This window comes from Schistocerca serialis, chromosome 3 (genome assembly GCF_023864345.2).
Source record: "Schistocerca serialis cubense isolate TAMUIC-IGC-003099 chromosome 3, iqSchSeri2.2, whole genome shotgun sequence".
NCBI classification, from domain to species: domain Eukaryota; kingdom Metazoa; phylum Arthropoda; class Insecta; order Orthoptera; family Acrididae; genus Schistocerca; species Schistocerca serialis.
In genome coordinates this window covers 100,636,834-100,651,707 of record NC_064640.1, presented here as the reverse complement: position 1 = coordinate 100,651,707, position 14,874 = coordinate 100,636,834, and the positions used below count along the sequence as shown (strand labels likewise).

Here is a 14,874-nt window from a genome sequence, read left to right as displayed (position 1 = left end):
TCCTTCTGAAATCAAGAAAATTATAAATTCTTTAAAAAATTAAATCTTGTCAGGTATGTATGGTGTCTTCAATAGGGTACTAAAGATTTGTTCCCATATAATAAGCCCGGTGTTAACTGAAATATTTAATGTGATAGGACAGATGTCAATAACTACCGACCTGTTCCACTGCTGATGTCATTTTCCAAAATTTTCTAGAATAGTATCTCACCTGAGCAACAGTGATATCCTCAGCAAATCACAGTTTGGATTTCAGAAGGGTTACTCTACTGAGAATGCCATTTACATGTTTACTCACCAAATTTTAAAAGCATTAAATAATAAATAGTGCTGGTTGGTATTTTTGTGACCTATCCTAAGGCATTTGATTGTGTGAATTACAGTATTCTCCTAGATAAATTGACAAAAAATGGTTCAAATGGCTCAAAAGCACTATGGAACTTAACAGCGGAGGCCATCAGTCCCCAAAACTTACAACTACTTAAACCTAACTACCTACAGACATCACACACATCCTTGCCCGAGGCAGATTCGAACCTGCGACCGTAGTAGCCGCATGGTTCCCTACTGAAGTGCCTAGAACTGCTCGGCCACCACAGCCGGCTATAAATTGACATTTTATGTGGTTGATCGTATAGCCAGCCAATAGGTAATGTCATATCGAACCAAAAGAATTAGTAAGTAAAACCAGTTAGTAAGTAAACCAATGCACTTGGTGCAGGGAGTGGCAACTGACCCTTACATAGACAAATGTAATGTATTGCGAATACATAGAAAGAAGGATCCTTTATTGTATGATTATATGTTAGCGGAACAAACACTGGTAGCAGTTACTTCTGTAAATGTCTGGGAGTATGCGTGCGGAATGATTTGAAGTGGAATGATCATATAAAATTAATTGTTGGTAAGGCGGGTACCAGGTTGAGATTCATTGGGAGACTCCTTAGAAATGTAGTCCATCAACAAAGGAGGTGGCTTACAAAACACTCCGTTCGACCTATACTTGAGTATTGCTCATCAGTGTGGGATCCGTACCAGATCGGGTTGACGGAGGAGATAGAGAGATCCAAAGAAGAGCGGCGCGTTTCGTCACAGGGTTATTTGGTAACCGTGATAGCGTTACGGAGATGTTTAATAAACTCAAGTGGCAGACTCTGCAAGAGGGGCGCTCTGCATCGCGGTGTAGCTTGCTCGCCAGGTTTCGAGAGGGTGCGTTTCTGGATGAGGTATCGAATTGTATTGCTTCCCCCTACTTATACCTCCCGAGGAGATCACGAATGAAAAATTAGAGAGATTAGAGCGCGCACGGAGGCTTTCAGACAGTCGTTCTTCCCGCGAAACCATACGCGACTGGAACAGGAAAGGGAGGTAATGACAGTGGCACGTAAAGTGCCCTCCGCCACACACTGTTGGGTGGCTTGCGGAGTATAATTGTAGATGTAGTCTGAGGACATTTATACTGACTGGAGAGAAATAATGTATGGGGCTCCCCAAGGCTCAGGCTTAGGTTCATTGCTGTTCCTCATGTATGTAAACCACCTTCAATCTAGTATAAAAGGAGGAGAATTAGTTCTTTTTGCAGATGGTGCTAGTATTGTAATAATTGTAAGTATATATAAAACAACAGAAGAAATGGTAAACATTGTTCTTGGAAGTATCATTGACTGGTTTTCTGTGAATGTCGCAACCTCAGTTTTAAAAAGATACAACATATTCGGTTCTGTACATCTAGGGGTACTACATCAATGATGATGTAACACAGTGTGAGGAAATAATAAATATGTTGGAAACTTCAAAATTTGTAGGTGTTCCATATTGATGAGAATTTAAATTGGAAAAACAAACTGAGAAAAGTTTCTCCTTGACAACTCCTATTCCCTAGAAGAATTTCTATTATTGTTGTGTAAAAGGTCGTGGGTAGGATTTACTAACTCATATTGTCTATTTAAAAAATCTTATAAATGTTCAGTATGTAGCTGTATTTATAAATAAATTGGTGATGTGAATGTAAAATGACTGAGTTCACATCGTTGTGATTTATCATGCAAAATGATCTATAGAACATGAACAAACAAACTTAAAATGTCAGACATGCTGAAGTCTTCTTTTCAAAACTTCATTTATGCCTTACTTAATATATATTTGTGTACTGTTACCCTTCCTTTCATTACTTTAGTGTGTTCGAGTTGTCCATTATCTTGTAAATGTTCTTGTAAATGTGTACACTGGACGAAAATAAGATGGCGAGAACATTTTATTTGAATTGAGTTGTGGCTGTCGTTACCAGGTGTATTGGGATACTCCATCCTTATAGTATAAAGAACTACATGACCCTAATTATTAATGACATTATTAGAGTACAAGATCCACTACAATGAAGACATTAACATTCACCATGGATGACCCACTAGTCAACTGTAGCTACTTTTTCAGCTGAATCAGCAGAAAATGCTGGGAACAAGTCAGGAACATTAAGCAAACCCTTCAGTGACTAGCATAATATTAAAAGTTGTTAAGGGAATTTTAAATGTAACTAACACGACAATGAGACAGTCTTGGTTCCATGGGATATGAAAACATAAGACACCACCACAGGTTCTTATGTTGAGGTCTCGTGATAGGGGATAATTGCCTTAACTGGGCTTGAAAAGTCTGTATTTCTTATTTGAAACCACTTCTTCCGCTTTGTCATGGGAAGCATGGATGCTGTGAGCCTTTTTGTGTATGAGGCACTGTACTTGTGGGGAGGTATTTTTTGTGGCATTTGCTGGATCCATTGAGCTAGCAGCTGATAGTGGGCCACTCGTATACAATGTATATCCATTCAATATATCAATAAAAAGAAAGAAATTATCAAATAGAATGATGAGAGTTCATAGGAGAAGGAATGACCAAGCTTGATTTGATTAATGATTCTGAAAATTTTCTGGTAAGAGCTTGGCCATCTGCTTTGTTTCATTTGGACCTAGCCATACATTTGGAAGATGTAGACACACCTATTCACGATGAAGAAATGTTCTTCTTAAAACAGATGGATGTCCAAATGACATTCCTCAGTATTTACCCCTTGAGATTTTTCACCCGTTTACTACGTCAGTATAACAGTAAACTTCTTTGATACATGGCGGAAGTGTGTATGTTCTACAGTGTTAAGTATCGATAATGCAATTTCCCTTCTATGAACATCATTGATATAGTGGAACTCTTCTTTTCCTTACAGAAATAAGCCTCACATTAACCATTTTTACTTTAACCATTTAAGGATCATTGCTAATGCCAGGTATAAGAGTAATTAATTTTATCAATAAACCATAACTGACCGAAAATGTTTCTCAAATAATCAATGTGCACAGTTGCTTCCAGAATGTAAATGAAATTTATATGACAAAATACTATTCTGCTTTCTTTATAATGTAAATTATTAAACATAAGTGATGATAAATTGATTTCATTGCTTTGTTATTGTTGTGGATAAATGGAACAATACTGTAATTTACAAGTTATGTTCCTGTCAGTTTCAGGATAGGAATAAACTTACTTGTGTGTGACTGACAATTGGTCAGAATTGTTTTATTTTAACCACTCCCAAAAATTTAAAAATCTGCCAATAAAACAATAAAACCAACTAAATTTAATTAACGTACAGAATGTTACATAGTTAGCCGTAAACAAATGAAGAAGAGCCATCGTCTTTATTGAAGGCAGCTATTTACTGTAACAAGAATTTATTTTATTAATGTTGTGTTTTAACTTTTCTTGCAATATAAAAACACAACTAAATAACATTTACACTTCCAGAAAAAAAAACTTTCAAGTTGATGTAAAAATGTAAGGACTGTAAAGTACAATTTGACAGTTTTTGTAAGCATGCAGAAATGTGAAGATCGTCGCTAATTTCTCGCATGTTTTCTCTCCTAAAGTATTTATTAATTTTGACCAAACAAACCCGTAGGTGGAGAAGATTCTCTCAGTGGATGCAGTGGTGGCAGGGCAAGAAAAGAGGCAATAATAAAGTAGCTGTAAAACTGGGTTAGCTGTTTGAATAAATTTATAATAGGAGTTTAAATTGAATTATTTAATTGTCAATATGAAAAAAAAATAGATAAAAAAAACAACAGTACCCATAAACACCCAATTTTTTCCACTAGGTTGGTGTTTCACATACCTGGATTTTTCTCAACCATGCAATAAGGGTATTTGACTGTTTTCTGGAAATTGTCTTAAATGATTAATTATGTCATTCTATGCTCCTAACACGCTTTTTTTCCTTTTTGAATTTCAGTATTCTCTTATGAAAATGAAATTCAAATAATTTAAACACCTGCTAAAACGCTCCATTCGAGTCGTGATGCCTGTGACATCACTGGCTAGCTCACTGCTCCTACTATCATAATGCTAATTAACAGTGATGTCTTGTTTTGAAATTTATGTTTTGGGGGGAAATGGGGTACAAAAATAGTGTGTAGTATCATACTGTACAAATACATCTATAAAAATTCCTGAAAAGTTGTTTTTGAGTGTTCAAGAGAATAAGAAGATACGTAAAATGTGGTTGCGCTGTACTAGCGAATTGCCACCATGTTGATGCACAAGTTCACTAACTTAATTAAAAGTGTCTGGCACTGTGAAGTTAACATTCACTTATCTCAAAGATATGCTCTCGCGCTGTTACAACGAAGGATAGTGTCATTCAGCAAAATTAAACTCTTAGTGAAAATTGTCGTTTTACCTAACTACACTTTAATTATTCCGTAGCTCAGTTTTTAGAATGGTAAACCATTAAATGTTATAAGACAATGTTCATAGACCACTGGTTCGAATCTGACCCAAAAGAACATTTTAACTTATTTGTAAAACGACTCGACAGTCCTCTCATATGAAAACAAAATCACAATTACAAAACTTCACCACACGAATCAGAAACAGGATATTATTGTGTTTTCCTTGCTGTTTACATGCACATGCATTTGCAATCGCTGTCCACACGCATCATGTTCAACAAGACATTTTCTAGTTAATTTAACCACACACTTTTTACTTTATTAGAAGCAATGTTTTTATCTTCATACTGTTTAGCTAGGATCCATATTGTTTAAACTTTTGAGGTTTCATCATCTTACATACAGATGAAGTAAATCCGCTTCAGAAGCTAACATTAGTTTACACTCACAAACATCACAACCTTTACATTTGTGTCACTTGCGTGTTGTATGCACTTTGTATCTGTCTGTATATCCACATAGTCCTACACCTCGTTGTACTGTGGAAGTCTGGTGATATCTGCACTACTAGTAATGATTTCCAAAACGTGATGTTTGGTCCCAAATTAAATGCACTTACCCTCTGTTGTCCATTTCTCAGACTTGGACTAATGTGAAACTATATATGTTACATCCCATGATTGAAACAACTACTTCAATCAGTTTGTGCTAACATTATTTTCATACAGGGTGAGGCAGTGAAATGGCATGATTTCGACTCTGGCTGATGGGCGCAGTGGGGGGTTATGGAAGTGTGGGAAACGACCTTGAGCATATAGACAGGTGGAAATTTCAGCAGTCATGAAGCATTGATCAAGCACGCAACGTGCGTTTGCTGTAAAAGCATATTATAAAAACACGGATTGTGTGGTTGGTGTCCAATGCGCTTTCCATATTGAGTTTAATCTACCACCACGGTCTCCCGTGCCATCAAGGAAAACTATCCTCTTTGGGTGAAAAACTTTGAAGCCACTGTAAGCACGACAAAGAAAATAGGTGGTAGTGAAAAAACAATCCGGACCCCAGAGAACAATGATCGTGTGCACGATGCATTAGCACGAAGTCCGCAAAAATCAGCAAGGTGGCACAGTGCTGAACTTGGTCTCAGCAATCAATCAGTGAGACAGATTTTGAAGACTGACCTACACTATCATCCATACAAAATACAGATAGTGCAAACCCTAAAACCTAACAACTACAACCATCGCATAAACTTTTGCCAAGCGATGCTTAATGTTATCGGAAGAAATGGGGAAAGAGTGCATAACTTATGGATGGGTGATGAAGCACACTTTCACCTTAGTGGCTACGTCAGCAAGCTGAACTTCCGGTATTGGTCCGCAAATAACCCACGTGTTTTTCATGAAAAACCTTTCCATTCTGAAAAAGCAACAGTTTGGTGTGCAATATCTTCTTGTGGAGTTGTGGGACACTACTTTTTTTTTAAAAGATGTGCATGGTAACACAGTAACGGTAAACTCTGAACATTATTCTGACATGTTGGCAACTTTTGGTCTGCCTGAAATTGTTCAGTATGATCCAGATGAAGAAACATTCTTCCAGCAAGATGGTGCAACAAGCCATACCGCTAATGTCTCAATCAATTTGCTTAAACTCGCATTTCTAGGATGGCTAATCAGAAAGAATGGTGATATCCCTTGGGCTGCCCGGTTTCCAGATTTGACCGCCCCAGACTTCTTTCTTTAGGGCTATAAAAAAAAAGGGAGGGGGGGCTCTAAACACTATGGGACGTAACATCTGAGGTCATCAGTCTCCTAGAACTTAGAACTACTTAAACCTAACTAACTTACGGACATCACACACATCCATGCCTGATTTAGGATTCCAACCTGTGACTGTAACAGTCGCGCGGTTCCAGACTGAAGCGCCTAGAACCGCTCGGCCACAGCAGCCAGCTTTGGGGCTATCTGAAATGCAAAGTCTTCGAGGAAAGTCCACCAAGAACAAAAGATGATCTGAAGGAGCGAATCTGGCAGGAAATTAACAACATTACGTTGAAGATGCTACAGAACGTCATCTTTGACAATGTGTGCAAAACCAAGGACGCCTCCTTACTGACACCATATTAAAAAAAATGATTGTTTTTAACATTAATTTACACTCATGTACTTAAGATTCATGTTGAAGTAATTATACTCTTTTTGTAAATATATTATTGGTGATTTTTTCAAAACTGTGCGGTTTCACTGCCTCAGTCTGTATTTTGTGTAAAACTTTTAAAAATATAAGACCCTTCAGCGATTCAAACATTTGATCTCTTTCACTGCAGTCAAATGTGCTATCCGTTGCACTATGGAACGCCTGATGGGTGCAGAAGCTCTACTAAGTGCCTTCTACACAGGAAATCAATACTAAGATTTGCCGAGAATAATTTTGTTGTGTTGTGGTTCGAAGCTCATGACTGATAGTCCACAATTTAGTTATAATATACGGACCCATTTGCAAAAGTTCTAAAGTTCCTTAGTTTTGAGTGAGGTTAATGATGTTGCAGGGAGCAGCAGGGAAAAGAATGTCTGTTGTTGCACATATCACTGCTCTAAATCGGTGGAGCACCTACCTCCTTCCGTATGTGCTCACAACAGTAGCACGTGAACATTCGACCAGCTTCACCGTTTTCGAGATACCCATTCACAGGCTTTGCATAATAATAATCTGCCCTTTGTCAAAGTGGCATATGTCTAGAATGGTTTTGGTAATAAGTTTGTCATATTGTACTAACTGAAATCAGATGCAGCATTGAGACACTGATTGAGGTCTTCTGAGAGAGACACTGGTTTTCATTACTTGAAGAAGTAAAGCTTTGTACAGCTTAATTTGTGCTCAGATGCATTTTGTGCTACTAGCCATGTTGATTGGCCCAGTTCATTGATGTTTTCACCACTGCAGTGATTTTTAGACTGCATTTTGGGTGGAGCAACAGCAGCATTCAAAATGAAGTCAATAAAATCTTTTCAAAATGTATTACCCCTGTTGAATGCATGGTCAAGTCCAAAAGGTGTCTTGGCACAAATAAAGCTATATAAAAAGTTGCTGGTTGCTGTGTTTCTTCAAAATTCATTCAATCCACAGCCACAGAGCTCATCCACGATTAACACAGACAAATTGACATTAATTTTTATTTTTTTGTATATAAGGTTAAGAACTGGTTAGTCATATTTAAATTTACACAGTGAATTTCTTGGAAGTTTGGCCAGTGATAGACAGAGACTGCGTGTCCCACAAGTATACATGCCTTCCATTCTTTCTGATTGGGTGTTTCGAGGACCAAGGTATTAACAGTAATGCAACTGCAAGTATGATGTACTTATACTTCAAAGACCCTTCTCCTTTAAATACACAGAGAATGCATTGTGAAGGAGTCCAGCATGCTACACAAATAGGAATATGGTTTATACTGCAGCTCAAGAAGAAGTGACAGAATTTTACAATCCTGGTGGTAATGGCATACACAGCATAAATCATTAGCTGGTCAGTGAATTCAGTTTACTAAAATGAAAGTATATTCAACCAATACCTACAAAAATGGTTGAGTAATGGAAAGAGGATGAATACGTCGAATGATATTTAAGAAGTCAGTGGCATAAAAATCTGTATGATTTCAAAAGAACCATAACTACTCTGTACTTAGAGAATATTTACTACATGTATTTCCTTCCACGATATGTGTTCCTACAAGTTAGTGCTATAAAGTGTTGGAGTAATAGCTACTTGTGCCGTATTATGAAGTATACAACTGATTACCAAAACAACTTGAACACCCATGTTTTTTAATAAATAATATTTATAAAACAGTGAGAGTGATCTTTGTTTTTTGAGTAAAGGAAGTATATTTTGCGGTATGTTAGGCAATAAATATTTGTCCAACCATCTGGTCAGAGAAGGGTGAAGGAAAATGGTTGTCCTTTCATACTTTCAACATAGGCAGATTGTTGGACTGTGTTTAGTTGTAACAAGTGCCCAACAGGTTGCCAGTGCATTCAAGGTATTGAGAGAAAAAATATCAGTGGTGGTAATGGCATACACACCTCATGGAAAAACAGCATCACCCAGTGGTGATAATGGACGATAACCAAACCTTAGTGACAGGAATTGCTTAAGATTAAAGACAGGCACAAAAAGTCATAAACTAACTTACCGTTAAATGACGTGAGAGCTTTATTGACATTCAAACAATCTGTATCTGCAATCTGTGACACAAGACACGCAGACTGAAGAGCATGTCTGGGTAGTGATGTATACATGTCTGATCATAACCAAGGATGTATTATTACAAGGCTAGTAAGTACCAAGGTCATGCATCATAAAGAAAGAGAATAATGTAGTGCAATAAGTCAAGAAGTTAACTTAGTGTGACAAGCTCAAAAGAAACTTGTCCAATGTACTGCCTTTTTTACCATTAAGCTTGTAGGTAGCAAAAGTTTAATGTCATTTTGTCAGTTATAGTCTTCCTCTCAAAGGCTGAATTATAGCGAAGTCCTCATTTGAGACATCAGTACCCCAGTACCGTCAAACGGGGTGATTTCGGACGGTTTTGTTGTTATTTTGATTGTAACTTTGGTATATATTGTTAGATTAAATTGATTGTTATGGAAGTAGTCAGGTATATGTGTAACGAATAAAATATCCCAGAACCAGAAAGTGTATGTGTAGGTATATTTATCTGAGGCAGTTAAATAAAGTATTCGAAGTCACCCTATGAGTTGAGGTGATTTCGGACACGTGTATTTTTTAAATCTCTGTCCGAAGTTACAGTATATAGAGGGTGAATTCGGACAATTACTGCCCCCCCCCCCTTTTTTTTAATTTTTATTTTTTTAATTCTACATGCTTTTTATTTGATTTTGGTGACATTTTACACATTTTAAGGTAGCCCTTTGTTAAGAATAAGTGATACGGAATGATGGTTTCATCATAGTTGATCATGTTGCTAGGTGGTGGGAGATTTTCCAGCTTTGCCTTGGTGTTGGAGAAAAACATCTTAACAGTCTCTTTGTCCACTTCTGCACGAGTTCGTTTAATATTTCCGCTTAAGCGAACGGAAAGATCTTCTGACTGTTGCTTGAGGAATGAATGCATCCATACTTCTCTTGGCAAATTATTATGAAATTTCTTCTCTTTTCGGCCAGGTTTATCAGGGTAGCCTTTAACTAAATATCTTATACCCAATTTAGTGAAGGGAAATCGCCAATGTGCTCAAGATACCTTGCTTCAACATTTCTTCTTCTTCTTTATTTAGCACTGGCTGTCCTCCCCCCCCCCCCCCCCCCCCCCTTTTTAGGGTTGATTATACCGTACAAATGACATGCTTTTCTGTACGATGATTTACCACTCTGAATATCACAAACAGCTTTATCTAAAAGTTCCAGGTCATAATTACACCGTACTGTAGCACCTCTCCTGCTGTTATATGTTCTTGGCATTGTCCGAAATCACCCCACACAGTACACAGTTTTACAAAAACCGTCGTTATTTTATAACCTAGCATGAGAAACTCGACAAACTTGTACAGAAATTGTCACAATGCTGTTAGTTACGGAGCGCATCAACAATTACGGTTACAATAACTTCCCACTTGACTCAACGATAGAAAGTTTCCACTTTACGATGATGTGTGGATTTTTAACACTGAGACTGTTCGTCAGTTATTCACGTAGGGTAACAAGTGACGCAAAATAAAAGTTGTGGAAAGCGATAAATGCAATCTTGGGCTTAAAATAACTGGCACACGGGCGATAAAATAAGTAACTCTTTGTTTTTATGCAGGGGCAAAGAGCAAATAAGCCATACTGTCCGATTTCGCCCCGGTGTCCGAAATCACCCCGTTTGACGGTACATACTGCCAAGTTTCTCTAGGTATATCTTGATGGACTTCCAGAGTCTTTCCTGGCCCACCCAGTCTCCTCCTTTGGATATTGTGCAGCATTTGTGGCCAGTTTTTGATCAGAGAAGCCCGTCAAGGCTCCCTCCATTATTATTGCTGATGGAACTAAATATCTCATTGTTCATTCAGAATCTCACATACATAAAATTAATGTGAGGACAGTATGTGCCTATTTTGTGTTTAATTGTAGCTGTATGAGTGGCTAAATGCCATACTTCTCATATTTGAGGGGTTATCAGCATTTTGATAACCATAGGTAGTGTTGCACATTTTGCAATCAAGACACACTGTTCTACATGATCATGAACTTTTCAGTTCGCATTATCAACAAGAGTTTCTTGACGCTGTTGATGCATGTTGCTTACAAATAGTTGGGTTCCTCCTCCTGGCAGATATCATAGTACTCTTATGCAATATTATTTTATTTATAGCTGTTATTTTTCAGCAAATGTAGCATATATTTCCGAATAAAATTCAGTCATCAGTTGCACAGATATTTTTATTTTGGTTCACTGGTTTCAACAAATGAGTTGTCTTTAGAAGCCTACAAAATGCCATACCTTAGTTATACTTTTTATATATGCTCCTTGCTCGTGGTGCAACAGCTGGACATGTCCACAGATGTGATTCATTTACTGTAAATGATCAACCTGTTTTTACAGTAATCACATACAGTACATACATTTTTGAACATATCATGGTATAATGAATCTATGAAGAAGTTGACATCTGCTATACCTATACTAGGTTAGTTTCTGTAATATGTTTCTTATACTTTACATACATGTATAGCCCTCTGTTGATTTATAATACCCGAATTTTGTAGGATTCTGAAGATGACAAATTAATTTGTCAAAACTGGTAAAGCAAAATAAAAATAGCTGTGCAACTTACGACAGACTGTTATTCTGAAGTCTTGTATGGTAACAAAATTGTGTCGCTGTAATGTAGTTTGTCAGAAGACTGCGTAGTATTTGTGTGCATAAGTTTTATGCTGTGACCAGCAATCCCTTTTCTTGTATTGTGTATCTTGCAGAGATCTACATGCTCACAGACTTTACAAAAAGCCTAAAAAATTCTGTTGTATCATGAATGTGAACAACATGAACATGTTTGTGAAGTACGAGATAAATGGTAATAATACAGCTATTCTGCAAGTTGTAATCTACACATCGTGTCTACTTACATAAATTAAAACTTTCTTGTTGCTGCAAGCACTCATTTTGCAAGTCCTTTGTTAGACTTCAAAGTGTGAATGTTCCAGTGCATGGACACTCGTATTATTTGAAGGGTTATAAGTAAAGAATCTACGCATTTTCCCTTACTAACATTTCCTTTGAAAATTCTTTGCTTTAAGGAAGCAAATGTGTTTCAGCTTGAAAGGTGTCTTAGCTATTGAACTAATGGGAATCATGTCTGGGAGGGACTTGGCAGCAGTTGAAACCTTTGTTAGGTATTCCACATGAAATGCTGTGAAGTATATGGGAGGGGGATTATTTACACTGCATTATATTAAATTCATCTAATTGTATCCAAATTTCAAGAAAGTTATATAATTTTGGAATGTTTGTTGCATTTTTATTTATTTATTTATTTATTATTATTATTATTATTTTTTATTTCAGATGTGTGATCTGTATGGTGGAATTTAATGTGAATGACCCAGTACGATACCTGCCATGTATGCATATTTATCATGTTCAGTGCATTGACGATTGGTTAATGAGGAGTTTCACGTGTCCTTCATGTATGGAGCCTGTGGATGCAGCATTACTGACAAGTTACGAAACGAATAATTAATATTTATGTTTCTCTTGCTCAGAGCAGTGCTCTGTCTTGGAACTCTTTAGGGATGCTGCACCTCTGATGAAGAGGTGACTCCACAAGACTGACTGTTTTATTGTTTTTACAAGCATAAAGCAGATTTGAAATTTAGAACTGTGCTGTGATGTGAATATGAGGTAGTGCTAAGAAAGTTAATAATCAGGGTACTGATAATGTCTTTATACACAAGTATTCTGTTGCTTTCCTTCAGATCAATAGTTGGCTTATACATAATTAATAATGATAAATATGAATAATCATAATAATCATAACAATAATAATTATATTTTCACATTTTATGGTTATAAGTAAAAAAATCGGTAACTTATATGTGAAATCAGAAAAATACAGAATTATGTCTGGTACATTTAGTGAAATAACAGGAGGTTCTAATACAGTTTTATGCTTGGACAAAATATCAATTTTTATGTGTATGTTAAAAAGTTATTTGTAAAAACATCACACACACACACACACACACACACACACACACACACACACACACACACACACAATGGAATGGGGAAATTAAATGAATTATTTTACCAAAAAAGAAAAAGATTGGTGTTTTATATATCTTGAATAAGTATTGATGTATATTTGTCATTTAGTTGAAATGACGACATTGTGCTGTAAAATCTTCTTTTAGCAACATTTGTTATTACAGATTATTGAAAAAGGTGAGTAATCTAGCATATGTAATGGAAAGAAGGAGAAAGAATACTATTACTGTCACTTACATAGCATGACAATGATCTTTGTAGTCGCAACTAAACTGCTAATACCATGCATATCACCACCAGTATGAAATGGTTTTGTCATATTGCATTATTGGGGAACAAATGTTATGTATGTATTTTTGTTTTGTGAAAAATCAATTTCAGTTCTCAACAGTCTCCATCAAGTGACTGCTAGCCACTATTAACTGAAAGGGAAAAATGTTACATAAGTCTCTGCAGAATAGTGATTGTGGTTACAGTAGCCTTCTCTGTTTATGGAAAGTGTGTGTCAAGTCATTATATTTAAATGCAGGAACAAAAATAAATCAGCTGAGATCTGTCAAGCTGTACTCAACAGTAGCTCCCTCACTAACTGGCTGGATAAATCAGTCCAAAGACTGGTGGAAAGTGAGGGCATACCACCTTCAGTAGGACCGGGTCTAGTAATGAACTGGAGTGTTCAAACTAACTTTAATGGTGAGGACCGCCATACCTTTCCACTGTATCCAAGCAACAGAGTGCTTTACAAATTAATTGAAATCTCAGTTCACACAATTTCTTTGTCACAATGATTGATCTGTTAGAAGGAAGACTGTTACACTGAAGCTTCTGTAATTGAGGCAGAGTACTTTAATTTTTCATTTGACTTTATTGGTACCTGAGAAGTGGATTCAGGATGAAGTCATAATTTTATAATCTTGAGAAAAAGTGACACATAGCTTAAATTACATTATGATAATGACTTTGAAAAAAAAGAGGTCTTGAGACCATTTTTTATTTTTACAGTTTTGTTTCCAAAGAGTAAATGGTGAGTCAATAGTTCAGTGTCAGTCTGCAGTACTTTTTTCTTATATTCCACACAGAGAAATCTGTATGGCTCTTTCAGTAGATCTTGTCTTACCAGTGTCATATTGTGTTAATGGGCCTGATGTTCCAATTCCTGCTGTAGATAAGTGCCCCATATAGTTGGACTAGCTGATAACTCCTCTTGGCAAGGATAAATAAAAATTCCATCTGATACACACTAGTAGAAATGACATAGTGAAACAATGGTCCAACAGTTTTATTCACGAAAGCACACTGGTCATGTATGTTATTGCTTGATTGAACACCACCACACTCACAAATGGCCATCAGTTACAAGGCAAACTCTGCTCACACCCAAAGCACAACTTGGAGTTGTTCATCCCTCCAGTTACATCTCTTCCATTACATGATTAGAGACATGCTGCATGATAATGGCCTGTGAGAGGAATCCTGGTGAACAGTACCATTGTTTTTAGCACAGCTTCTATCTAATATTTACTGATATTCTTAGTTGACATTGTACATGTAACATTGGTGCTAATTCATGCTGTAGTGATTGTGAGATAAGCTTTGATTGCTACCGGCAGAGGCATTCATTTTTATACTCCTGTCATCCAGAACCAGTGTGACAAGTGTGAGCACCTTCTTGGACAACTGACACCAACATGCATGAGTTGGTTTTCATGTCCCTTTTTTCCTTGGATGGAGGGCAGTCCCCAACTGTTTAATTATTGCAATATTCACACTGCAGAACTAGTAGCGTAGAAAGATTTTGTAAGTAATTCACAACTGGTTTCAATGAAACATGGTAATTGCCCTAGTTTATGACAAGCAAGCAAGCATAAGAAAATTTGCCTTACTC

General features: G+C 36.7%; 1 protein-coding gene across 1 annotated transcript in view; it reads left to right on the top strand.

The window, feature by feature from the left end:
• Positions 1-13,026, top strand: part of LOC126471538 (RING finger protein 11) — a 35,174-nt gene extending 22,148 nt beyond the window's left edge. The window contains exon 4 of the mRNA XM_050099763.1: positions 12,288-13,026. Within this exon, the coding sequence (XP_049955720.1) occupies positions 12,288-12,462 (175 nt within the window). The 3' untranslated portion in view covers positions 12,463-13,026. The remainder of the gene's footprint in view (positions 1-12,287) is intronic.
• Positions 13,027-14,874: the final 1,848 nt, after the last annotated feature.